The sequence below is a fragment of the Lutra lutra genome, chromosome 6 (genome assembly GCF_902655055.1).
Source record: "Lutra lutra chromosome 6, mLutLut1.2, whole genome shotgun sequence".
Taxonomy (NCBI): Eukaryota; Metazoa; Chordata; class Mammalia; order Carnivora; family Mustelidae; genus Lutra; species Lutra lutra.
In genome coordinates, this window is record NC_062283.1 from 131,855,461 (window position 1) to 131,880,976 (window position 25,516).

At 45.6% G+C, this 25,516-nt stretch overlaps 1 protein-coding gene across 3 annotated transcripts; it reads right to left on the reverse strand.

The window, feature by feature from the left end:
• Nucleotides 1-436: 436 nt before the first annotated feature.
• On the reverse strand, nucleotides 437-20,258 carry DDO (D-aspartate oxidase). Of its 3 annotated transcripts, none has more exons than XM_047734532.1 (5): nucleotides 20,168-20,258; nucleotides 18,154-18,329; nucleotides 15,057-15,165; nucleotides 11,906-12,082; nucleotides 437-2,094 (listed from the first exon to the last, which is right to left on the reverse strand). In XM_047734532.1, exons 2-5 carry the CDS (start codon nucleotides 18,323-18,325, stop codon nucleotides 1,533-1,535), a joined length of 1,020 nt encoding a protein of 339 aa, XP_047590488.1. In that variant the 5' UTR covers nucleotides 18,326-18,329; nucleotides 20,168-20,258; the 3' UTR covers nucleotides 437-1,532. The 3 variants fall into 3 exon arrangements, with proteins under 3 accessions (XP_047590488.1, XP_047590487.1, XP_047590489.1); XM_047734531.1 differs by lacking the exon at nucleotides 20,168-20,258 and adding an exon at nucleotides 18,968-19,086; XM_047734533.1 differs by lacking the exons at nucleotides 11,906-12,082; nucleotides 20,168-20,258 and adding an exon at nucleotides 18,968-19,087.
• Nucleotides 20,259-25,516: the final 5,258 nt, after the last annotated feature.

The window sequence follows — 25,516 nt, forward strand, 5'->3', positions numbered from 1 at the left end:
CACGGGAGGAGTTTTAATTCGAGAAGAAAATTAAGAGCATCTAGTACACTGCTTTTCTCTCTGTCTCTCTCATTCTCTTCTCTCTCTCTCTCTCTCTTCCAGCGTTCTCTTTTTAAAAAACCTTATGCAAAAACTCAGGGAACAAAACAGTAAAATGAAGCTATGCCGGGGGCCTTCTCTTTCCCACCTCCTCATTTCCAACCTCACACCCTCCCCCACCCCGCCACAAACCCAGGATGTCCAAAATAGAACTTATTATCAGTAAACACAAGCCATCTCCTGCCAAAATTAAAACTAAAACTAAAATTAAACTTACAGCTAGTTCTGCAAAGCATCCTTACCTCAGTGAATGGCATCTTCTTCACCCTTCACTAAAGCCAAAACCCTCCTGAGCATTCACGATACACAGGAAAGAATAACTCTGAGTAAACCTGAGTCAGGAAACCAGGTTAGATCAATTTATTTCAGCGATTCCCAAACTCATTTTTACCATAACACATTTCTCCCTCATTCCCGGTAGGTTTTTTGTTTTGTTTTAACAACTTGCAGAAAACTCTTTGGATATATTTTATTCGGAATGACTGTTCCATCCTAATCAGCAAATTAGCTCTTTGGCTGCACCTGCTTGCTACTCAATCTTCAAAAACGCTTAGGCAAAGTCAATCACGCTACGAGCCAGTGCTTGTGGTAATGGAGAGTACCGCCCTTAGGGGACTGACCCCAGACAGTTACTGAGTTGACGCCCTGTCCATAGGCAACTTCATCCCTGTCTTCTTTTTTTTTTTTTTTTAAGATTTTATTTATTTATTTGACAGAGAGAGAGATCACAAGTAGGCAGAGAGGCAGGCAGAGTGAGAGGGGGAAGCTTGATGCGGGGCTTGATCCCAGGACCCTGAGATCATGACCTGAGCCAAAGGCAAAGGCTTAACCCACTGAGCCACCCAGCGCCCCCATCCCTGTCTTCTAACCACCATGATCAGCTGAGGGGAGGAAGAGCTTGCCACTAGTACTTGGAGGAATCATGCTTTGTCTTCTGTTAAGTGTAATAAGCCTGTGTTGCGTGATCACTGTGTATTTTATTTAAAGGGATTATAATGCTCCCTTGAGCACAGCCCGCAAACATGGGCAGCTCCGTAACTAACAGTGAGTTAAGTGTTTTCCATACATCATCTCTCGCTGTGGATTTATTAGCCAAAAGATGTCAAAATCCTTATCGTTCCCAGCATCCATGTAAATTAGCACAGAGCTTTGAACACTGGATCTAGAAGAAATCTTACTCTCCCACAAGTATTTTTAACAAAAATAGTTTTGTGCCCTATGTCATTAGTACTGGACTTCAGCCTAGTTCTGCATCGGTCCTAGATTAGGTTAGAACTAGTCCTGAGGCTACTAGGCTTCATATTGCATCATTTCTCATTTTGAAAAGAAGGATACCACTAACTAAACTTTCATGCAATGGAGAAGTTAGTGGAATCAGTTGTGCTGCTTAGATCGTATTTTGATCATAGTTTCCGGGGCCATTTGCATGTGACCTACAGCTTTGACTTGGGGCTCCTGAGGGCTCGGACACACTCGCCCACTAGCCTGGCAGCCTCCAGAGCAGTGCCCCAGTGCACGGAGATGCCCCCGCTCCCGTGGCCGTAGTGGTGGACCACGGGCAGCCTCCTACCATCCTGGGCTAGGAACTCTGTCTGCAGCCGCAAGCCTGGCCGGAAGGGCCTTAAGCCCACCTTCTCCCTGATGTCGCAGGCTCCACGGAGGGATGGCTCAAGAGCACAACAACGGGAAAAAATATCTCTGCTAATTTCGGCATCTGGGGACAGATTCCAGTCTCCTTTCTGCCTCGTTCCTCCCAGGATTACGTTGGCTATGCCAGGATAAATATATGTCAGCCCATTCCCATCCCGGATGAAATGCTTCACCCAGGGAGCCTGAACTCTGAGCACTTGGCCACGCACGGGGAATAGCTTTGAGTCTCCTGCTAGCTGTCTGCTTCCAAGGCCTGAGCAGTTGATCACGATGTCGAAGGACGGATGGAGCTCCCACAGGTCTCCTATTCGTCGGCTGAGTATCGGGACCCCACTTCCTTTTAACCTGGGAAGAATGAGAGAGACTGTTAGGGGAGGCTCAGTGGCTTCCTGTGCAAGCCCTCATGGGAAATGACGGACAAGACCACCGTGGCCAGGGTCCGAGCGGGCCAAATTCTAGCCATCAGCTGCCCCGCATCCTTGGAAACTAGAGATTCCTAAACTGGAAGCTAAATGGAAACCTGTTTCAAAGATTCAAAACAAAAGAAATGTCTTGTCCTTTTGGTGTTTTATAAAGTTCCTCTATCATACTAGCTGCTCACTAAACACTAAATCAATTTGTATTTTAAATCCCCTAAACTTTCTTTTTATGCCCTCTATTTAGAACCTAAATTTGAAGCCTGAGACATGTTGTCTCGTGTTGTGAACTCGTGTATGTTCCTTTGCATTGTTCTGGTCTCCCTAACTAGATGTTTGGAACAGGAGTCACACCCCCCATTTTATGACTACCACAGGAATGTTTGCATGAGACAAATGCAAAGTATTTGCAGCTGATGGACTGACATTTGCTGTTGATAACGATATTTTGGACCAAGTACATCCATAACAAAAAGAAATGGCTGGGGGCACCTGGGTGGCTCAGTAGGTTGGGTGTGGGACTCCTGGTTTCCACTGGGGTTGTGACCTCAGGGTCCTGGGATCGAACCCCACCCACCCCCATAGCTGCTATGCTACTCTAAAATGCAATCCAGGTTTGCCTGCTCCCCACACCCATCTATCACTCACATTCAATGGTTTAATAGCCTGTAAGAATGACATTTGGTCTTCAGAAAATGTTTTACATTGATTATTATTTGAACATTATCTTGGTTTTGCTTTTAACAGATTGTGGATTCCACATGTTGCTAGTTAACACTGTGCTCTGGGTTCCAACTCTTCTAATTAAAACTCAGAGTTATTCTCCTAATTCAGAGAAATAAAAGAATTTTACCAGCCTGAGGACTTGACTGAACTGAACTTGTTTCCTCAACTGTCACCTAAGGATAAGAATATTGTAAGTCGGGGCACCTGGGTGGCTCAGTGGGTTAAAGCCTCTGTCTTCGGCTCAGGACATGATCCCAGGGTCCTGGGATCAAGCCCCACATCGGGCTCTCTGCTCAGCAGGGAGCCAGCTTCCTCCTCTCTCTCTGCCTGTCTCTCTGCCTACTTGTGATCTCTGTCTGTCAAATAAATAAAATCTTAAAAAAAAAAAAGAATGTTGTAAGTCCACAGGGTTTTTGTAAATATTATGCATGAATTCAACAAATGCAAATGTCCTTCTCAAGGGTCCCCCACTGGTTGCTACTGATGAAAGTCCACTCTCTCCCTGGAGACTTCTGAAATCATCAAAGCGACTGGAAACACCCCCTCATCCCCCATCATCCCCTTCTTCCCCCATAGCAGGCTTGGGGTACTGAGTGCCTCCCTGGCCTTGACCCCAGGAGGGAACTTACTGAATGGGCCAGGGACCTCTCTTCCTTGCACTGTTGCAATACAACTTCGTGTGATGCCCATTCACTCTTGTTATCCCACGGGCAACGTGTCGGTGGGCAGCAGGGTGTAGGAGGAAACCATACCGGAAACTGCATGTTGGTTGACCAAGCACTTGTACAACCATATGAAGTAGTTATTTTATTCTGAGGGTTTTGAATGACATGGTTGGGGGTATAAGCTTGGTGACTTTCCCCATAAGGTTTCCTGCAACTGAGCAAGACCTCATTCTAGATAGGGAGAATGCGTTGTCCCAACCTCCCCTGAGGAAATGTGGGGACGGGAAACTCAAGAAGTTGAGTTCACTAAATAGCGCCAGACCAGTGTCTCCTGGTCATCACGTTAAAACCAAGAGTGCCCATTTTCACCAAGCCTAAAAGTCAGCCCTCTGAAAGACCATGTCAGCCTGATGCATAAAATTGGGGTGTGTGTGTGGGGGGGTGTTCAGCAAGAGGGAAATTGAGCAGGTGTGGCCCTGAGAGTGATGGAGTTCCACGAAGCACTTCTTTATACATACATACACACACACACACACACTCCACATCCCAGAAGCAAAGGGGAGTCCCCTCATCCTCTCCCTTCTCATAGGACTAGAGGCATCCCTGTACCCCAACTCCCATCACACAGCACAGACTAAGCCATGTAAGAGAGGAATAATCCTGGGCAGCATGAAATAAGGAGGTGAGTGGGGTGCCTGGGTGTCTCAGTCCATTGGGCATCTGCCTTTGGATCAGGTCATGATCCCTGGGTCTTGGGATTGAGCCCTGCTTTGGGTTCCCTGCTTAGTGGGAAGCCTGCTTCACTCTCTCCCTCTGCCTGCCACTCTGCCTACTTGTGCTCTCTCTCTCTCTCTGTCAAATAAATAAAATCTAAAAAAAAAAAAAAAGAGTAAAAAAAAAAAAAGAAATAGGGAGGTGGGGGCTCAGTGTGGAGACCCCCTGGGGAAAAGGGGACACAGGGAAAGACAGGGCTCTGTGAGCTCTAGTAGGAGGGATGAGGCTGCTTTGACACTGAATGGGCTATACCTAAAATAGCTTATAATACTTAGATTTTAAATATACATATATACATGTACATATATATGTGCATATTTTGCATGTGGTAAATAATTTGTATTCAGAAGGTCAATGGTGATATTTTCAAAATATATCCACAAATTCTTTGAACCCTTCCAAGGTGAAGCCTAATTCCCCTCCCCTTGAATGTTGGCTGAACCTAGTCACTTGCTTCTAATGAATGTATATATCATATATACACACAGACACATATATATACATAGATATAAATATATAAAACAAATATATATATTTGTTTTTGCAACATATGATATATGATCCTGGATTTTCTGTTGCTATAATGTATATTATTGGGACAATTGAAAAAATCTGAATAAGGTCTGTAGATTTCAGAAATGTACCCATGTTAATTTAATGCCCTAATTCTGACCTTAGTTATATAAGAGAATGGCCTTGGGTTTAAGAAATACATATTCAGTATTTGGGGGGCAATGGGGCATCACATCTGCAGCTTACTCTCAAATGGTTCAGAAAAAAAGACACATATTTGGAGAGAAAAGGATAAAGCAAATATGGTAAGTTTAAGAGTTGGGGAATCTGGGTGAAGAATACATGGGATTTCTTGCATATTATATAAAGTCTAATTTTGTTCTGGCAACATAATCTCATCTGATGGCCATATTCCTCAGTTATTTCCTATTTGCATGTTCTAATAAATCTAATGCATATTCTAATAAAATCAACTGCTTTCTATTTCCCACTTCTCAAAATATCCATCCCTGCTCTGACCACTCCATGAACTTGTATTCAAGTTCATTGAACGTCTCTCAGTTCCATTCAGGGACACAGCGTTCTCTGGTTCCTTGTGTGGATGAGGCTCAGGGTTTCTATGGGCTGGGTGGCCCTGGAGGGGAGCCCCTGGGCACCCCGAGTCAGACCAGTGGGTGGAGTTTCAAGGAACAGGTCACCCGTGGAGCTGCCTTGGGATAGCTACTGAAGCCCCAGGGGGAACCTCTAAGGCTACAACACTGCACAGAGTCAATCTGTCATGTTCCTGATGTACGATCCATATTTCTGTCCAACTCCTAAGGGAGCCACATGAGTTTTGGGGGGGGGGGGTTTGTATTTTTGTTTGTTTGTTTTTTGAGGCACTGCTGTGAGTGAGGCCACATGGGAGAACAGAAGCTATAGGAGATGGGAGACAGGGAAAGTAACTGTGAGGCATTGTTGTACCAGTGGAAAGGAAATACAGAGAGCAGCTTAGTATGATCAGTGCTCTGGTCAGTGCAGACCTTATCAGGGCCACAGTATAAAGCATGGCTTCTGAAAGAAAGCAATGCACCGAAGTTACAGGGTCCCTAGCACAGAAATGAGGCATCCAGCTTTCCGGATGTTGTCACAGGCAGGATGATTCTGATCCAGCCAGGATGATATATTTAGGTAGGATGTCTGGCAAAGAGACAGGCTCGGTTGACTTACTGCCTCTATGATTCATTTCCTGGACGGCGCAAGTGAAAAGCAGCAGAATATGACTCCACCGGCTGAGGATATAAAACATGATCCGGGCTGATTAAACCTCTGAGGGGTTTTTGTTCTTTTTCTTGTTCTGGTTATCGTTGGGCATCACTTTTTTTTTTTTTTTCTTTTTTGAGAGGGAGATGATCCCTTCTGTTCTTTGAAAAAAGCTAAAGATCTCAATTGTGGTTAAAAACATTTTGGGGGGAGGTCTTTTCTGGAAGTTTATATTATTTCAGAAGGTTAGAACTGAGGTTGGAGACATTTTTGTGTGGCTTGCTGAATGAAAAGCCTGTTTTTGAGTCAGAACACTGTAGGCTGAACACTCACATTGTGTGGAAGGGGTGTAGGAGGCAACACAACGGACCCTGGGTGTGAGGAACAAGCAAAGATTGTGTGGCTTCCCAGCTGGGTTCGCCCTGGTGGAGAAGAGCAGGTGCAGCCCACAGAGTGAGCCCCATGGGTCCCACCCCCTCAGGACAATGCCACTCTGCCTCTCACTTGGCTTGAAATCCTTGCCTGATAGGCTTGCCTTGGGCATGGAGGAGTCCCTGCCCTACAAAGCCTCCCTTAGGAGGAGAGGAGACATGTGGCTCTCTTCCTCTTCCATGTTGGCTTTCCCACCAGATGTCAGGCCCTGAGGGAAGAGAAGAAGACAGCTAATGTCCACAGAGAGGAGGCCCTGTATACTGTCTGTGTAGACCTCGCTTGGGTGGTGGGCAGGGAGTAGGAGGAAGAGGAAGGTATCAGGGGCACAAGACAGTGTTGAAAAGATGGAAGGGGGGTTGGTGGGACAAGGGTGTGTGTACTCTTTGTCTGAAGCACCCATGTCCCAGCCCACTATCATGGCGGACATGTATATCAAACAAACGGACTGACAAAGACCTCCCCAGGACTCAAGGTGGGGAAAGAGCAGCCCTTCAAGCCTCTTCTCCCTAACTCTGTCGCCTAAAAACAGACAGGAAGTAGCGTGCTCCAAGGCATGAACCCTAGCTGACTGGTCATCAGGCCAATGGCACTGCTCTCAGGAGGTGGCTCCCACAGGCACACAGTACCACTTGACTCCAGGTTATTTTAAGTAGACTGAAATGCTGACAGCAGGCTTCCGGCTAATGAGAAAGTAGCAGGATTTCCCCCAGGTCTTCATCCCACAGTTAGAGATTAGTCCTGAAAATAAGGTTATTTTGGAAATAAGGGGCCTGTTTTCCATAAGGTGATACTTTAGAAGCAGGTAGAACAAATCATTCAGGTAATATTTGTTTCCGTAGGAAAGTGGTTGGGGGTGGCTCCCAGAGCTGACATTTATTCTTAGCCAGACTGGGAGGGCAGCTGGGATAGGGGCCACACTGGGGATTGGCCCTCCCTCACTGTCAGCCTGGGGGTGCCCCTCCCCCACAGAGGGGGAAGCTTCCCACTGCCCAGGGCAGCCCCAGGCCAACGGGGAGGCTTAGGAAGACTCCTCAGAGAAGAGACACATATACTGTGGGTGACGTTGGCTTCCCTGCCCTGGCCCCCTCCCATAGCAATGTCACCTGTTCAGGTAGCCCGGGCCCTCATGCTTCCTCTGCCCCCCAAAACTCCTCATCTTCCAAGGGCCTTATTGACTATTCATCTCTTAAAACAAAATGAAGCATTGTGCCCTCTCTTCCAGGAAGAATTTCTGTTTAGGTTTTCTGTCTAGACTTTATATCCAATGCTTCATTGAAATGTTAGGAGAAACTACACGGACATGCACACACACACATACACATACACACACGTGATTACCATAAGCTCAAGACTCTTTCTAGGACTTGGTACTCACCCTGGCTAATCTGAGCTGTGCCTCCCTTCCACTGGGCCGCTTAGAAGACCCCACTCTGGATCTTCTCCAGCTGTGCATGAGAAATTAGAATGTGGGGCCAAGGGACGGACCTAGCGAGAGCCCCCCTCCTTCACATCCAGTCCATGAGCTGGGAACCCATGATCCCCATATTTTCCCCCTATGTCCAGGGCCTGTATCGTCTTCCTCTGAGAGGCAGATCATGTAACTTCATGCACCCTTGCCCAAGGGGTAGCCAAAGGACAGCTATTGGGGCAAAGTGAGCTTGAAAATAGGGACTAGGGTGTCTCCTGGCATGCACCTAGTGTCCCCTGCCACCATGTTACTGTGCAGCACTCCGAGAATCCAAGATGGCTATATGTAAACTTGACATTTGGGTGGTTGCACATTAGTTGTTAAAATAAAGGGATAAATGATATTTTATTTAATGGTTTGTTAGCTTGATTTGGAACATTTAAATACATACACATACCGTATGGGCTCCTATATGTATTCTTGTCCCAGGCTGGATGTGGTAGAGGAAGGTCGGATGTTGGGTGTGTTCTCTACATTCCAAAATCACAACAGAAGGAAACTCCAGGGTACAAAGGGAAGTAAAAGGGAGACAGAGTAAAGGCAGTTTATTTCTGCATTGAATATATAAATTTAAAATGTAGCATTGCATCAGGTTGGTTTTAAGGAAAAGATGGAAAGAAATGTTCATGAAAAGAAATCGTTTTTCTTCTCAAAATTGGAGTGTGTGGAATGTTGTTGTGCCTGAAAGTAAGAAAGTGCTAAAGAGAGAGAGAGAGATGCAGAAATGTCAAGAAGACATAAGAGCTGCTTGAAGGGCTCTCACTGGCCAAATCTTGGGCCATTTGAACATCAAAATAAATAATAAGAGTAATAGATTATAATTCATTGAATAAAATAGGAATCCCCGAGCCCATACTGACATAAATAAGTAACTGAATAAATATAGGGGGGAAAAGTTTTTCCTTATAGGAGAAAGCAAACTAAATATGGAAGGAGTTGGAAATTTATCACTTGGCAGGGCACCTGGGGTGGCTCAGTCCATTAGGCCTCTGACTCTTGGTTTCATTCAGCTCAGGTCATGATCCCAGGGGTCGTGAGATCAAGCCCTGCATCCAGGGAGCCTGCTTAAGATTCTTTCCCCTTCCCTCTCCACACCCCCCTGCTTTCCCCTCTAGTTCCTCCTGCCTCGAGTAAATAAATGAAATCTTTTAAAAAATGAAATGATCACTTGGCAAACATTATAGTAGTAATCAAGTCAAGAATCATGAATGAGAGCTAAAGCGAGTATGCACAAGTCTGATGAGGAGAAAGGTACTTACAACCTCAGGTGTACCTTGACAAAGCACTTAGTAATCACAAAGGGAAAATTTAGTGACTTCACACTGGAGATAACTGGCAGGCCAGGTGATCAGAGTTAACGTCCCCAGAAGGGAACAGACCGACACCATTTGCTTCCTAATATGACCTGCTAAGGAGTCAACATTCCTTCTGTGGGGCTCCACCAAAAACATACAATCTCAATTTGATCATGAAGAAATCTCTGACAAACCCCAAGTGAGAGACCGTCTAAAATGCAGCTGGTCTGGTTTGTACTCTTCAAAGTTATAAAGGTCATAAAGGTCACAAGGGACAGAGATAGACTACAGACTGAAGAGACATGACAAGTAAATGTAAGTGTGGCCATGGATTGGATTGGAGACCAGGTGTCTCTATATAAACAACCTTATTGGGTCCTTCTGGGGGCAACGTATGAATGAGGTCCATAGATTACAGTATCAACATAAATATCTAGATTTTTATCATAGTACTGTTTATGTAAGAATATCCTTGTTCCTACACAGCAATATTTAGAAATCATGGGGTATCACGTGTACAATGCACTCTTAAACGGTTCTGGGAAAAACACGTGCGTGTGTGTGTGTGTGTGTGTGTGTGTATGTGTGTGTGTGTGTGTATTATATATCTGCATATAGATATGCATGAGAGAGTGAAAATGACAAAGAAACTGTTAGGAGTCTGGGCAAAGGGTTGTATGAGTTCATCCACTTCCTTTATCTCTGTGTCCTTTACCATCCCTGGCCCCTGCCATTTCCACACAGAGAAGCCAGCCCTTGCCAGTCTCTGTGCTGGGGAACCAACACTCTGAGGGACTCTCCCTTCCCTGCTTCTGCCTGATCTGCTGAAGACCACAGGAATCCAGTCAGGTTTTCTATTGACCTTCCTGAACATGGAGAAAAGAAGTCCAGGACCAGGGAGCCAAACAACAGACACGGGTGTAATCATGAAACTTCAGCTCCAAATTATAAAACTCTCTAATGACACCTCACTTCTTAGACTCAATGTTTTATATACGTTCTTCCATTTTTTTATCATAATCAAACAAAATTATGTACCATAATGACAGTAAAGCTCTGCCCCTTGTGGCATGCCCAATAATTTCCCCTTTATCTGAATGTGATTAAGATAAAGCAGATGATACCTTCAAATCAAATTACTGGCATTAACACTTCCAATTTCCTATTTCCAGTCATTTTTGTAATATAAGGACAAAAATGAAATCTGTACAACAATGCCACGGAAGGAAAGATGGTGATGTTGCTGAAACTTGACTGTTGACAGATGGGCAACTTGATCACGTGATGGCCCAAAATGTTCATTTATTGGCTGATGGCATGCAAACATGGTTTAAAGCCCAGTGAACAAGGCATGAAAGGGTGGGTTTAATGAAAACTGGAACTTACAAAGGAAAATGTCCCATATAAATTGCTAATAGGTAAAAATGAGAAGAGCACTTATAAAGCTGCAAAAATGTACTGTGATGCTGACATGAGGCTAACAGACAAGTTCCCTCCTCTGTGCTCCCAACCTACCCTCAAAATCTGTACACCCTTTACCATGTGAGTTACTATAATTGTTAATTAATATGTATAAACACACATGGGCACCCACATACACACATACATGCATACCATCAACCCCGTCAGACTCTGAATTCCTTAAGAAAAGTGATCATATTTTATCCTTTTTTTTTTTTTTTTGGAATGGCTTCTAACACAGTGCCAGGTTCAGACACAGATGTTGAACACAAAATTGTGGGATTCATGAATGTGGGAATCAATTATCCTATAGACCACACCTGGGACCAGATCATCATTGCCACTGCTTATCTTGAGTCATTTTTCCAACGTTTACACAATAATTTACCTTGTCCCTACTTATCTACCATATATACAGATTTGGGGACTGAAAAGGCCAATGTTTCACAACCCTCGATACACTTACAATTTCCAGACTAAACTAAGGGCGATTTATTGATGCGTCTCAAATAATGAAGCTCTTGATGTATTTCCTAAGTGGCATCAGGAAGTCCTGAAAACCAAGCCAAAATGCAAGTTCAAGGTATTCTGGACTGAACTTGGTAAGGAAGCAATTACCTAATCTAGATAAGATAAGACCTCTCAGGGTAGAGGTCTTAATTATGACAGAGAGAATAAGAGAGTGATTTTCTTCATCACTAATGAGAACAAAAATTTCAAAAACAATTTATAATAAGCTTAAGATTCTCCATCTAAAGAACTGGAGCAAATCATTTAATTCTATAGCCGGAAGCTACTCTCCAAATGTTTCCATTTTACAAATGAGGAAATCTCAGATGCTATGTCAGTGAGTGGGTTTTACTTACTGGTGGGCAGGGGACCAATAAATCATACAGCCTGAAGAAGAATGAAGAATCAGGCATCATAAGCTAGAAGAAGATGAATGTGTTACTAGCAGCGTAGTGTCCCTTACTGCTCGTGACGCACACACCGTCTTCGGATCGTTTGACCCAGCCCCGGCCATTGTGAGCAGCGAACAGGACACACGGCAGAAGAACTCGGGGGGCCCAACAGGGAATTTTTCCTATCTATTGTATGAGAAGCTATGAAATTATTTATGGCTAGGACAGATAAAGGAAGCAGCAAGGAGCCATTTCAACTGACCTCTTCTCCAACCACGGGAGGTAAGTAGGGCTTTCACATTTCAGAGTCATGAAAGCGTGACCGAACACATGTTGGGGGAATTTCTTCAGTTCAGCCTCAGTCATCTTTCGAAACCCCAGAACCACATCAGCCCAGAATGGCACTTCCTCCGTAGGAACGCTCCGAAATATTTGCCAACTGAAACACGTAAGTGGAAAAATTTCCTGAAATTTTGTGAAATATGTTTCCCATGAACCCCCACATGACATTCTCTAAAGCATTTTAAAAAACACACTTCCTGGGGCACCTGGGTGGTTCAGTCAGCTCTGATCATGATCCCAGGGTCCTGGGATCGAGCCCCACATCGGGCTCCCTGCTCAGCAGGGAGTCTGTTTCCCCTTCTACCCCTCTCCCCTGCTTGTGCTCTCTCTCAAATAAATAAACAAAATATTTAAAAATAAATACATAAATATAAAAACATACTTCCTATCCCCCTAAAAAGAAAAAGATCTACCCTTCCATTCTCTTGGGTTCGGATAATTCAGCAGTTATGTTTGAAATGTTCATGACTAGGGGGGAATAAGAAGTTTAAAAAGTTGTGTTTTAAAAATTGGACTTAACTCTTTTTTTCTAAAAAGCTCCTCTCAGACTTTCATCATTGACTTGTGACTATGCACTTTTGAGGAAAAGTTTTGGTGTCTTGTAGTACATTGTACATAAGTTGCAAGCATCTATCAGAAGCTTAAAGGTTGCCCTCCATTCCGAACAAAATATCTAAATTGGAGCGAGCCATGATGGGTGAACGGGAGGCTGAGTGTGAATTATGGGGTAAGTTGTGGGTCATCCCCTCATGCTGAGTCGTCAGGAGGAGCCCGGTTACCGTCGGGCCACCAGCACAACCAGGGTGGATGAGGCTGGAATGATACTGGTTGTTAACAAGCTGGCAAGAATGCTACTAAGAGCTGCTAGGCATGTGTTTGGATTTGCAAGTCTTGGGTTGTTTTCATCAATAGATATAAGGGTTGTAAATCATGGCTACTCTAAAATAGCAAGGAAAATCACTTGAGTGCTGTACATAGTTGCTCATGATGTGGTCATTCACACGTCAGAATTAATACGTCTCTAAGTAGTTCATTCAAAGGGGCACCCGGGGAAGGTGTGAACACTATTTGCTGCAGGGCTCCATGCTGGGCCTTCTTGCTGTCTCATTCTGCACACTCTCCCTCGGCTAGATGGCCCCTTCATATCTTCACCATCGTCTACACGCCAGACGCTCAGGGGGCTACAGCTCCAGCCCTCTCTTCTCTCCTGAGCTCCACAACCAGACCAAGACCCATGTTGACTTTCTCTCTCCCCCCATCCACATGCCATCAACTGCCAAGTCTCAAGTCCCATCAACTCTCTTTCTCAGCATTTCTCAAATCCATCTATTCTCTGTCCCCATGGTCAACACCTAAAGGGTTGTACCACTGTCTCTCTCTCCATGCATCTGTTCTCCATACTACAGGTGGTATAGTTTTCACACATAAACATGATAAACATTTCAATGTGTAAAATCTCAATGGATTCCCATTACTCTGGTGGTTTTTCAGTCCCTTCAACACACCACAGTTGTGCTAGACTCAGGTCTATGTGAATGCTGTTCCTTCTACCTGGAATGGCGCCCCTTGTGATCCTGACCCTGTCTCTGCCCCGCTCCCTTCACTTCTGCAGTGTCACCAGACTAACCTACACTCATCCAGATGGTCTCTGTTGAAACATCACTCTGTTCCAGGTGGCTTCTCAAACTTCCCAGAGCAAGTTTATTCTTCAGTGATACACTTCCATAGTACCCTATATTCTTCCCTTGGTAACTCGGGTCTTATTTGCAATTAGTTAGACTTAGGACAGACCATAAGCTATAGGAGGGCAGGACTGTGTCTTTTTTTCTCAATAATTCATTCAACATACATTTATTGAGCGTTTACTATACGCCAAGCAGTGTGTATTAAATGGCTCCTTATTCTGTCACTAATACTGAAGAGAGTGCCTATACTGGTGAATGCTGAAGAAATTGTTTTGAAGAAATACATAGATGAATAATGAACAAGGCTACACACTTATGCTAAAGATGTTCCAGACATTTGTGCCCTTATCTTCACTTGGCTGCTTAAGAGGCTGCTTAAGATTCTCTCTCTCACACTCTCTCTCTGCCCCTCCCCAACCCACCCAACACTGTTCATGCACTCTCTCTCTCTAAAATAAAATAAAATAAAATAGAAATGTCCTAACCATTTCAAAAATATGCCTCCTAAATGCCACTTTAAAATATTGTGGGTAACTTTAGTTACCCACAATATATCCTTTTTTGGGACATCTCATTCTCCAATATCACACCTGTTGGCTTTCCATCAGCCACATGATCCCCACAAGCCCAAGTTCAGTATTTACTTGCTATAAGTTTTTTTTTTTTTTTTTTAAGATTTTATTTATTTATTTGACAGAGAGAGACACAGCGAGAGGGAGAACACAGCAGAGGGAGTGGGAGAGTAAGAAGCAGGCTCCCTGCAGAGGAGGGAGCCCGATGTGAGACTCAATCCCAGGACTCCGGGATCATGACCTGAGCCAAAGGCAGATGCCCAATGACTGAGCCACCCAGGCACCCAAGTTTTTTTTAGACATATTTGCAAATCACTGCATAATCCCTGAGGAAACCCAAAGTAGTGTTCGTGACAAGAAACTGTAATGGTTGTTTAAAAGTCTAATACTATAAGGGGCCTGGGTGGCTCAGTTGGTTAGGCGACCAACTCTTGATTTCAGGTCTGGGGCATGGGATCGGGTCTGGCATTCAACTCTGTGCTCAGTGCGGAGTCTACTTGGGATCCTCTCTCTCCTTTTGCCTCTGTCCCTCCCCCTACTCAGTCACTCACCCTCTCTCACTCTAAAAATAAATTTTAAAAATCTATTTTTTAGAAGTCTAATACTATATATACTAATATATAATATATGATTAATGTACTAATAACTTGTCTTTCTTGAGTTCTTGGGAGTAAAGCCTAGAATGTTCTTCAAAATCCTCCCACATCCAGTTCAGCCCTCCACTCAGTAGATGCTCAACAATATTTCATGATGAATTCTCAAGTCCGCTAAGATCATTCTAAATTCTAAAATAACTCCAGATTTCCTCTCTTACCCAGATACCAGGTGAACACCAGCATCTTCAGCTTCTGCAGAATTGGCAATTGCAAAGAGGTGGTCAAATGTCTCTCTAAACCACTGCTTCTGCTTGGTAATGGGTGTGTCTGTAACAACGGGGGAAAGCAAAGCAGAACAGAAAGGAAGTGGTGATGATGACCATGCTTCCAACTAGCCCCTTCCTAGACACTGGGAGAAAATACAGAGGCAGGGAGGAACATTTAGATAAGGCACCACATTGGGGTAGAGAGTCCATCAGCAACCAGAGTATCGAATGTTGACACCAGCCATTGACTCCTGTTCATGTAAAGATTAATCATCAGAGGGTAAATTGGCCGATCAGAACAAAATCTGACATAGGAGCCATCTGGAAGGTGGTCTTTGGCCCTAGATATATTCCAGACCTTGAGAGGTCCATAGCCAATCTGCAGAAGTTAGTTCAGGCTGAGGGAGGTATACCCAGATGGCCACACAGTTGAGACAATAGAAGAAAGAACCTAGAACCTCTTTCCTGGGGTCTGAAAACATGGTGGGTAATAAGGGAAAAATCTGTGGGGCCCAAGGCAACCAGAACAGCGAACAGACTACACATCAATAGGAAGCCCAGGGTCCTTACACTCTGATGCAAGGAGACAAGGTCAGCATTATGGAGCTGAGCTCCTCAGGAAGGACTTGCTGCAGCCCGTCCTAGGCTGCCATATCCTCCATCCCCCTCCACTCCCTGGAATCACGTGATAGCTTAGGGTAGCGTTCCCCAGGTCAATAGGGCATGCAGGGAGCACACGAGGCACCACCTCTCTGGCAGAGTCCTGTGGATCAGTGCTCCCTGTCAGCCAGGCATCGTCCCTGCCAGGAACACAAGAGACTGGACCCAGATCCTAACAGAGAAGAAATAAGGGTCATGGTTCAAGCTCCAAAATAATAGGGTCCAGTGTAGGCATAGAGAGCAAGCACAATCTGGGGGTGCTGCCAAATCCAAACGGGGTGAAAAATTGGGACATCTGATCCCTAGGGAAGGTTATGAGGGAGAATCCAAGGTCAGGCTAGGGACTGGGGAACAATAATCCTGAGGGGCCGCTATGGCAGGAGCCACAGAGGAGGCTAGGGAACTGAGGCAGAGAGGACGCTGGATAGGCTCTGCTTGGAGAGATGTCCCTAGAGTTCACGGTAGAGATGAAAAGGCCTGCAGAGACATCCTACTCCCCCAAAGTCCCCAGGTCAATGCGGCCATTCCAGGTAGCAGAGTTTTATAATTCTATTCTATAATTCTATTCTATATTCTATAATTATAATTTATAATTCTCTTGTCAGAGTGCCGATAAATATGTCTTTAATAGTAGATCTATGCCATCTTCTTTAAACACAGCCCATGTGAACTCAACACGGTCTTCCAAAGCGGCAGCCTGGGCCACTGGCTTGGAAATAAGAGAAGAATCATAAGCTGTAAAAAGAGCTAAACTAGGCCTTGCACAGATTATACCCCAACAGTCCAAGCTGGTGTCTGGGGCTGTATTGAAACGCATCTCCTTGATCCCATTTCAAACCTTAACAACAAAACAGTGGCTGCACCTCACATGCTGTAGGAGTCATCCCCAAAGAATGACCGATTCCAGTTCAGTGGCGGACAACACAGGCCAGCCTGGTGATCTAAGTCACGTTCAAGGGCTGGTAAGAGAAAACTGTAGCTGGTGCAGTGGTAATAATGGCGACCGTTGCTACAGCACTTCCGGGTGCTGTTCTAACCGCTTTCCATGTAGGAAGTCATTAATCCCCCAGCAACCCCATAGGACCAATGTGGTTCCCAGATGGAACTGACATTTCTAAGCACAGAAGTATCGCTGGGGCTGGTCTGAAAGAAGCGCAAAGAGAAGACTGAGGTCCTTATCCGGAAGCACCAGGGAGAAGCGCCCTCTGATCCAGGGGCCCCCAACCACCCAGCCAAGGGGTAAGCTCGGGCCTCCACGGCCCGCATGGACTCTTAGATGAGCCTCCTCTACCGATGATTCCAGACTCCCATTCAGCCTTCTGACCGCTCCCCCGGGCCTGGTGCAAGCCAAGGAGCTCCAGGACAATGGACACAAGAACTCTGGTGACAGGAAAGGTGCTCAGAAAGTGTGAACTCGCATTCTGCAAAACGCTCCAGGTTCCTAAGCGTATTCCCATGCACGTGTAACTCTGATTTTACAAAAAATAAATAAATAAAAGCTAAAATTAAAGGGGGGGGTGGGGTAGAAATGAGGAAGTGGAGATGGTGAGTATAAACGTCATTGGCTGCAAAATGATTTTGGTTTTTATTTAATGCTGTTTCCCTTCTCCTTCTATTTCATGTGGAGAATACAGAATGGAAAGGATATGTGAATGTGTTTTTAAAAAATCAAGGCATCTGTAGGCCTGAATACATACAACGGACTGTTTGTATACTGGCTCAGAAGCGAGGGTAGTTTTAGGGGCAGTGTTCCTTCTCTCACTGTCTCTCTGTCAAATAAATAAATTGAAGAAGAGGAAGAGGAACAAGAACTGGGGATAGTTTTAGTCCCGTTACAAATAAGCCTTGGAGTTACCAGTTGTGGTAGTCATGAGTACTCTTCTTCAAATACTTCTGGCTGGCTACTTCCTGGGAGCCTTAGAGAATTGGACTTCCTGGCCACCGTCAGAGAGGTGGGAGCAGGTGACTAGTGCTGGCCCATGACCTATCATCAGAAGGGATGAAAGTTGCTTCCTGTCCAGAGCCTTTCATTGCTAGGGTGAGACCCTGCCCCCCGCAAAACTGCCTCCCCCCGGACACAGGTTCTGACGACATCCAAGACAGCAGCTACCCAGCCACTTAGGTCCCGAGGTGATGAGCAGAGCCCTTGTTGATGCTCAGTAGACACAGTTTGAGCCAGAGACAAAGCTTTGTTTTTTAAGCTGCTAAGACTTGGAGGTTATGTTTGTCCTGCAGTGTAACTCAAAAATTCCTAACAGAGGAACCAATAAGATGTTAAAATTGAGCATTATAGGGACATGCACATCCAGCTGTCCTTGTCCACAGAATTCCACTCAGAGCCTCCTAACGTCGATCATATCTGACAGAGGAGCTAAAATCCCTCTCTTACCTGCATAGACATGAGGGATAAGCATGCCGGCTGCCACATCGCTCGTGGTATCAGGAGAGAACTTATCTGATATGACTGTAATGGAGCATCCCGGGACCAGCTTGGAAACGCACAGGGCGGTAGAGAGCCCCACCACGCCTGCCCCCACAACCGCGATCCGTACTGGGTCCATGGGCCTGGGAGGAGAGAGTGTGAGCTAGAAACCTCGGTTAAGTGTTCTTCCATCCAGTACAAAGCCTGGCCCTGAGGACTCCTTCCTTAGGTCCACAGTTTCTCCAAATAAGGTCTTTCCCATCAGCAGTTCTCATGGGATAAAGAGAGCCCCCCATAAACTCTTTTTCTGGTAGATGTTGGAGTATTGGGCAACAAGGTCTCGATGGAGTTTTAGACATCAGCCTGAAGTTGCCTTTAGAGCACACTACAGGTAAATGGGTTTGCATCTGGGGGGAGATTTCTACTCCTTTGGCTCCCTTCCTAAGCCACTTTTCCTGTGGGCGCAGCCTAGGGAAGGCTGGTCAGGTTTGCAAGGTAGACAAGAGGAGCGGAGATACCCTCTCTACTCCCAGAAACCTCCTGAGGAGTGGCCACTGAGAGGACAGGACCCATGGGGCAAATTTAGAACTCAGCTCTTTACAAACTGGTTTTTAGTTACAATGACAAGACAAAAGTCTGAACAACTGAAACTCTCTTCTTCCCTCTCCTGCCCCTCTAACTGGAAACCAATTCTCGTCTCCCCTTCCCTGCCTCTGGCACTGCTTTCCCACCCGCCGCCCGTCATCACCCCGCCCCCCAACCCCTGTGCCTGAAACCTCACCCTCTGAGAGCAGGCTTTCTCGAAAAGGAACCTGGATTTGTTCAGCGCGGGGCAACCCATGTCCTCCCAGCCTCAACTCCCTCATCAGCAAACCAGGCCATGTGAATTCTTTATTAGCTCCTTTGAGTTGGAGAAAAGAAAGACCCACAGAGGTTATCGCACAAAGGCAGCTCTGGCATGGAAATGCAGGAGGCAGACATCCAGGAGCCTGAAACAGGCACCCAGCGTGGGAACGAAAGGGTTGGTGAGGGCCCAAAACCCACCCCACTCCTTACCGCTGAGCAGCAGGAGCCCACTGAGCCTCTCTCTCAGCTGTCAGCCTCCCCAACCACTGTTGCTCTCCCGCTTGTCTTTCTACTTTCGTTCCCCCACCCCCTCTCTCTGTAGGTCTTAGGCTGAAACTCCAGAGAGAGAAAATGCAGTCATTCCAGGTGCTCACTGTCATCGTTATCCACGTTCTAGCACCAGGGGAGCTCACTGGGCTAAGCCAGCCTAGAAACGTGCCTCTTGGCACATCTGCCTTTCCTGTCCAGTCAGCAATAGGCAGGGCATCAGTTCCTGTGGTTCAAATCATGGCCACCTGCCCATAAAATTCAGCTTTCCCCAGGAGGGCGTTGGGCAGTTCTCCCATGAGTGGGGCCAACATGGCGGGGCTCAGCTGTCAGTGGTTTCCTCTAGTTCTGACGGGCTCTGGCTCCAGGATCATATAAGGTCCTCCAATGAGGTTTAAGGTGTGTTATTTCTATTTCTCAAGCAGTACATGCATTTCCTCAGCCATTAGGTAATCTGCTTCCTCCCCAAAAGGCGGGCTAGCTGAGAAGGAACAGATTGCCAGGACAGAGGGAAGGGTCTGGGACAAGGGAGAGACCAGTGGAGGCAGGGCAAGCTGGAAGAGCATAGCCCCGCTCAAGTCCCTGGGGGGTAGAAGGCACCCGCATATCCCCTTGCTGACTTTCCTTTTTCGCAGGCTCCCCTGCCCAGCAACTTTCTCAAAATAGCTCTAATAAATTAAGTTGAGAAGGAAAGTAACGTGGCCGAGAACAGCCAGCTGCCAGAGAAGAGAAAAGTGAGCCAGCCAGGTGGGTACATCCTGGCCCAGTGACTTGTGAATCACAGTCACCTGATCCTATTAAGACAGTCCCAAACCCCCAGAGCACGTACAGAAAGACCCCCAGGCTGCAAACAGAAGGATTCGAGTACCTGTCTGTGAGAAAGCGATCTTGGAGTCCGCAGAAGGCCCTGGCACCAACACTTGTTTTCCCAGTGAGTGGTTGGTCTAGTGCCCTGAGAGACAGAGGGAAAGTAAAACTGCTTCCCATTGGGGAGTTTATTAAGGACATTCCCTCTACTCTTCCTCTCCATTGGCCCATAACCCCTCCCACCCCCGTGTCTCTGTAACTTATTTCCTGGGAAAAGGAGGGATTAACTTCATTTTGTAAGCTCTGTGGAACTGTGGCTCTGCCGAACCCCTGGGGGCTGGTCCACCCTCAGCAGCTCTCCTCTTTCTAGTTTACAAACCCCTCTGTCTTGCCACCAGTCTGGGACTTCTCCAGCTGATTTGTAGGCATGGTAAATAACAGGTGAACCTGTCCAGCTTCCAGCAGGTTCTGGCCAGAAGCCACATTGGTTGCCTCATTTGTCTCTTCTGGGTCAGCGGGTTGGGGCAGGAGTGGGGGTAGGGTGAGGGTAGAATAATGTTGTGGATCATCTAAGAAGATGACCCGATTGCAGTTGGAAAAATTACTCAGGAGATAATCAAGGATAAAAACCAAATGATCCTTTAGCCCACAGAATATTTGTTGAGTGTCCACCATGTGGTAGGCACTTAACAGTCAAGAAGTTGTTGACCAGGAAGTAGTCAGACGAACCAAAGTAATAATAATATCATAACTAATACGTATTTAGCATTAATCATGGTTTACATGCACGTATGACACCATATAGCACAACTACCCTCTGAGGTAGTGAGATAATATGATTATCCCCATTCTATATATGGGTAAGTTGAGGCTCCAAGAGCATAAGGAAGAGCCCAAGTTCTCCTACATAGCAAAGCCCAGACTGAGTGTCAGACTCCAAGGCTCAAGGTCTTAACCAAAGTGCACACTTGGGCATCGAGACCTGTCTGCTTTACCTGAGCAAGTCACCTAATTTCTAAGTTTCAATTTCCCCCTTTGAAAATTGGGAGGGAGCTAATTCCTCTTACAAGTTATTGTAAGCATCTGCTGAGTTAAAATATGTAACATTCTTTGTGAGTGTAGCATATATATTTTATCGAGCATGTGCTATAAAATTAATGAACATTCGTGGAGCACTCACTCTGTCCGAGCATGCTGCAGGGACTACGAGAGATGTAAGGATTTCTAAACTGATGTTTTCTCCCTCAAGAAGGGAAACAAGGAAGAATAAGACAGTCCTCTGATATGCAGCAGTTACTGTAGGTGATGTGGCGGCTCAGAGAGAGGGAAGCGTGCTGGACCCACATGGCCAGTCCAGGAGGGAGGATGGGAAATGAGGAAGGTTTCAAAGAATCAGAGGGATGTGGATGGACAAAGAAGAGGAGGGAGAGAATTATCTAGAGGGAGGAGAGGGCGAGCAAAGTCACAGAGGCAGGACGTTTCAAGAGAGCTGAGGAAACAGCGTGTGTGTCCACGGGGAGGTGTGCGAGAGCAGAGTGTGACGTCTGGTTAAGATGGAGGCCACCATTTTCAAAGCAATGGGAGCCATGGAGGATTCCTGAGAAGGCTCCTTAATCCCCGCCCAGGGCAGGACTCCATTTTCTTCTGAAAGCAAGAAGAAACATTTAGAAATGAAACCAGGAACACAAGCTGTTGTGTGTAAAGGGCTAATCCGTCTTCTATTCTTTTGCTCCACAGAACTCTAGCCATGTTGCTTGAAAGAGGGGTCATTTAGAAAACTGAAAGGAGGGGCACCTGGGTGGCTCAGTGGGTTAAAGCCTCTGCCTTCAGCTCAGGTCATGATCCCAGGGTCCTGGGATGGAGCCCTACATCGGGCTCTCTGCTCAGCCTGCTTCCCTTCTTCTCTCTCTGCCTGCCTCTCTGCCTACCTGTGATCTCTGTCAAATAAATAAATAAAATCTTAAAAAAAAAAAAAGAAAGAAAGAAGGAAAGAAAACTGAAAGGAAAACTGATTTAGGTGTCATTGAGGGTAGGAGTTAAAAGTGGCATTAGGGGTCCTCTAGTGGGGGGTCTTGTGTTATCATTTTATGGGCAAGTAGCTGAGGTCGAAAAAGCTGAAGAGACCCCCTGAGATTGCAGGTGAGCTCAGCGTCACCCTCCTCCCCAATGATTTTTCAGAGACTTTTTACCACAGGCTCTGGAAGTCCCCAGAGCCTCCCCTGTGCTCCGTATCGGAGGCCTCCCGAGTCCCCCAGCGCCACCTGCTCTGCTCTCCGTGGGCATCAGTGGCTTGAGATGTGTCAGCCTTGTTAGTGTGTTTGTCCGCCACTAAATAGCCTCAAACCAACAGAACTTGAATGTTTTAGGACACTGTTAAGGAAGCAAGGCTCTGGGAGGCGGGGATTCAGCCTCATAGGCTACAAACCGAGGTAAGGAAACAGGGAAGGAGGGAGCGCAGAGTGACTTGACTGTCTGGTATATTGGCTAGCCCTGACTCGAGACACAGGATTAGGGCAGAATCTATAATTGAACCTTTCTTCTTTGTAAAATAATTTGACTTTCAAGATTCACATACTGGAACATCCGTGAAAATCTCCTGATGGAGTAGGCAAATGTAAGGAGAAGCAAGGAATGGACGAAGAGGATGAATTTACTTGGGGATCTAGCAGTTGTCAGTAAATACTGGTGCAACGTGGACTTTAGAGATAAAACAAGCAGCTGTTACTGGCTTCTGGCAAATTCAGATACTTCATCTCTGTTGGGGTAAGTTACCATGGACTCTGGCTTTCATAGTCAGCTGAAACAATCTTGAATAAGAAACTGTTCCTCTTCACCATCTATAGGAATTTATGAAGTGCCCCTTTTGGATATGTCATTTTAGAGAATGAACCCTTTGTGTTTGGCTTGCTTTCAGTAAGTATTTGATCGACATGAGAGAAAGGCCACAGAATACATTCAGAGTAGATTTTTTCAATATGAGCTTCCCTAACAGCACAACCATGGGAGGCGGGACAGACTCAGCTTTTGTGGGGGCTGAAGTTTTTACAATTTTGTTTGTTTGTTTGTTTTGAAGCTTATACAGTTTTTAGAGTCCTCTATAAGATAAAAATCTATAAAATCATGAGAGAAGAAGTGCCTCTGGTCATTTTTATATCATCTGACAGAGAGGAAATATGACAGAAGGAAGGAGACAGTAGTCTTAACTGATTGCAGTGAACTTATCTTAACTTTTGCAAAATTTACAGAATTTTACAAAAACGTCTGGCCGAATGAACACATCATGGAGGTCTCTCACGGGAACCTGTGTGAGGGAGAGAAGCCAATCTGAAGTTCATGTTCTGTTGGCTTCGCAGGACGCATTCCCTACAGCCGTCATGGGCCAAAACCAGTCGCAGGGGCAGGACACCTGCCACTCTCTCTGACAGAGCAATGGAATCATCTATGGAGTGGAGAGAGACAGCGCGTCCAGCATCAGAGCTGAATCACGGTGGATATGTGATGTAGATGTAGTAGCTTATCTTCCTGGTCCCATGAGGGACATCTTATTAACATTCTGAATTTTTCCATGAGAAGGCTGAGATGAAGAGAGGTTGATTTGCCCAAGTGGGAGGACCTTTGTCCCGCCACTAGCCTCCACCACTTCTCACAATAACTGCCTGTCGAAGTCAGCTGGATGCACAGACCTCCACTGAACGGATCTGTCACAAGGTCACCTGCCTCAAGGTCACCTACTTGTGTGTGGCTGGTTCTCTGAGCTTTCCCGCACTGCGGTAAGGTACTCCTTGAAATACTTACAACTAGAGACAGACCTGACATGGCAGGACTCCGTTCCAACTATTAAAGATATCTAACATCACTGTTTTTCAGGTATAAAATCAGAAGGCTGTGCATATGGAGAAACGCTGGAGGAACAAAGTATGTTTGGCTTCCTGTATGACTCGTATTTGTAATCGTTATGATGAAAAGCCCAAATTTTCTCCCAAAACAGCTTTTTATCCCCCTACTGATTTAAAAACACTTTTTATCGAGGTTGAGGAATATAACAACAACATACCAAAACCAATTACCTTCCTTGATGCCAGTAATAAGCAGTAGAAAATATATGAGAAACTCAGCACTGCTAGTAATAAATATATTTACCCAAGAATCAGTGGGACAAGAAATGTGCATGATTTGTGGAGACAATTACACTTCGTTGAAAAACATTAGAGATAACCCAAGTTGGAGCACCTGGATGGCTCAGTCATTAAGTGTCTGCTCCGCTCAGATCATGATCCCAGGATCCAGAGATAGAGCCCCACATCGGGCTCCTGGCTCAGCAGGGAAGCCTGCTTCTCTCTCTCCCACTCCCCCTGCTTGTGTTCCTGCTCTCTCTGTGTCTCTCTGTCAAATAAATAAATAAATAAATAAATCCCAAGTAGAGGAAGACATAACTCATGATAATGGATGGAAGAGTCAATACTAGGAATAAGGTACATTTTCCCTAAATATATCTAAAAATTCAATTCGATTCAAGTTGAAACCATGCCAGGCAGTTTCCGTAGCGTCAGTAGGAGTGTGAGCTCCTGGGTCCCTGGTCAGTGGCAGAAATGTGATACCTGCGTGAGCAGTAGAAGCTGAGGGTATAGGCGTGGGGACTCCCAGCCCAGTGGGGACAGTGTCTTCTGGCCTCTAGCTAACTTCTCCTTCTCCATTTTGTTCCACCAGCCCTCCCCACGCTTTGGTAACTAATTCCCTGTATTAAATTTTTCTATGCCTGAAATAGCTCAGAGGGTTCCTGTTTTGCTGACTGGGCTCTTGCTAATACAGAAATACCTACATGAGTGCTAGACTGAACGTTTGTAGGGTCAGAAACAGAAAGAGACAGAAAGAACGGGGCTCTCCAGATGGGATTAGTGCCCTTCTGAGACACCAGAGCACTCTCTCTCTCCCGGCAGAGATACACAGAGGAGGTCATGTGAGCACACAGTGAGACCCTGGCTGCCCGCAAGCCAAGAGAAGAGGCCTCAGGATAAAGTCTACCTTGCAGGCATCCTGATCCTGGACTTCAAGCTTCCAGAACATGAGAAGTAAGTTTTATGTGGTGGAAGCCGCCCAGACTATGGTATCTTGTAATGGCTGCCTGAGCAAGCCAAGAGTAAAAAGAAAGTCAAGAAAGTATCAAAGATTAACCAAGAGGAAAAACCTAAATACCTGTAGAAAAACAGGCTGAGGATAAAGGAAAAAAAAGAAAAAGCGACAAGTAAGAGGTGAGAAGAAGGATAAAGAAATAACTCCCTCTCATATCCTCCTGTTGTTTTGTTTTCTTTCACAAAGGGAGAGAGGTTTAGGGGGTTATGTTTTATTTGCCAAGTGAAGAACTGAGGACTTACCCAGGGAATGGAATTAATATAAAAAGCCTAAATAATTC

Bases quoted from the DNA above. Each gene is read 5' to 3' on its own strand.
- DDO (XM_047734532.1), bottom strand. From the start codon at position 18,325: ATGGACCCAGTACGGATCGCGGTTGTGGGGGCAGGCGTGGTGGGGCTC. The intron at 15,166-18,153 runs GTAAGAGAGGGA...CCGTTGTTACAG, and splicing joins TATCCCTCATGTCTATGCAG to ACACACCCATTACCAAGCAG. The intron at 2,095-11,905 runs GTCAGTTGAAAT...CATTCTTCCCAG, and splicing joins CTCCCGTGGTTGGAGAAGAG to GTTAAAAGGAAGTGGGGTCC.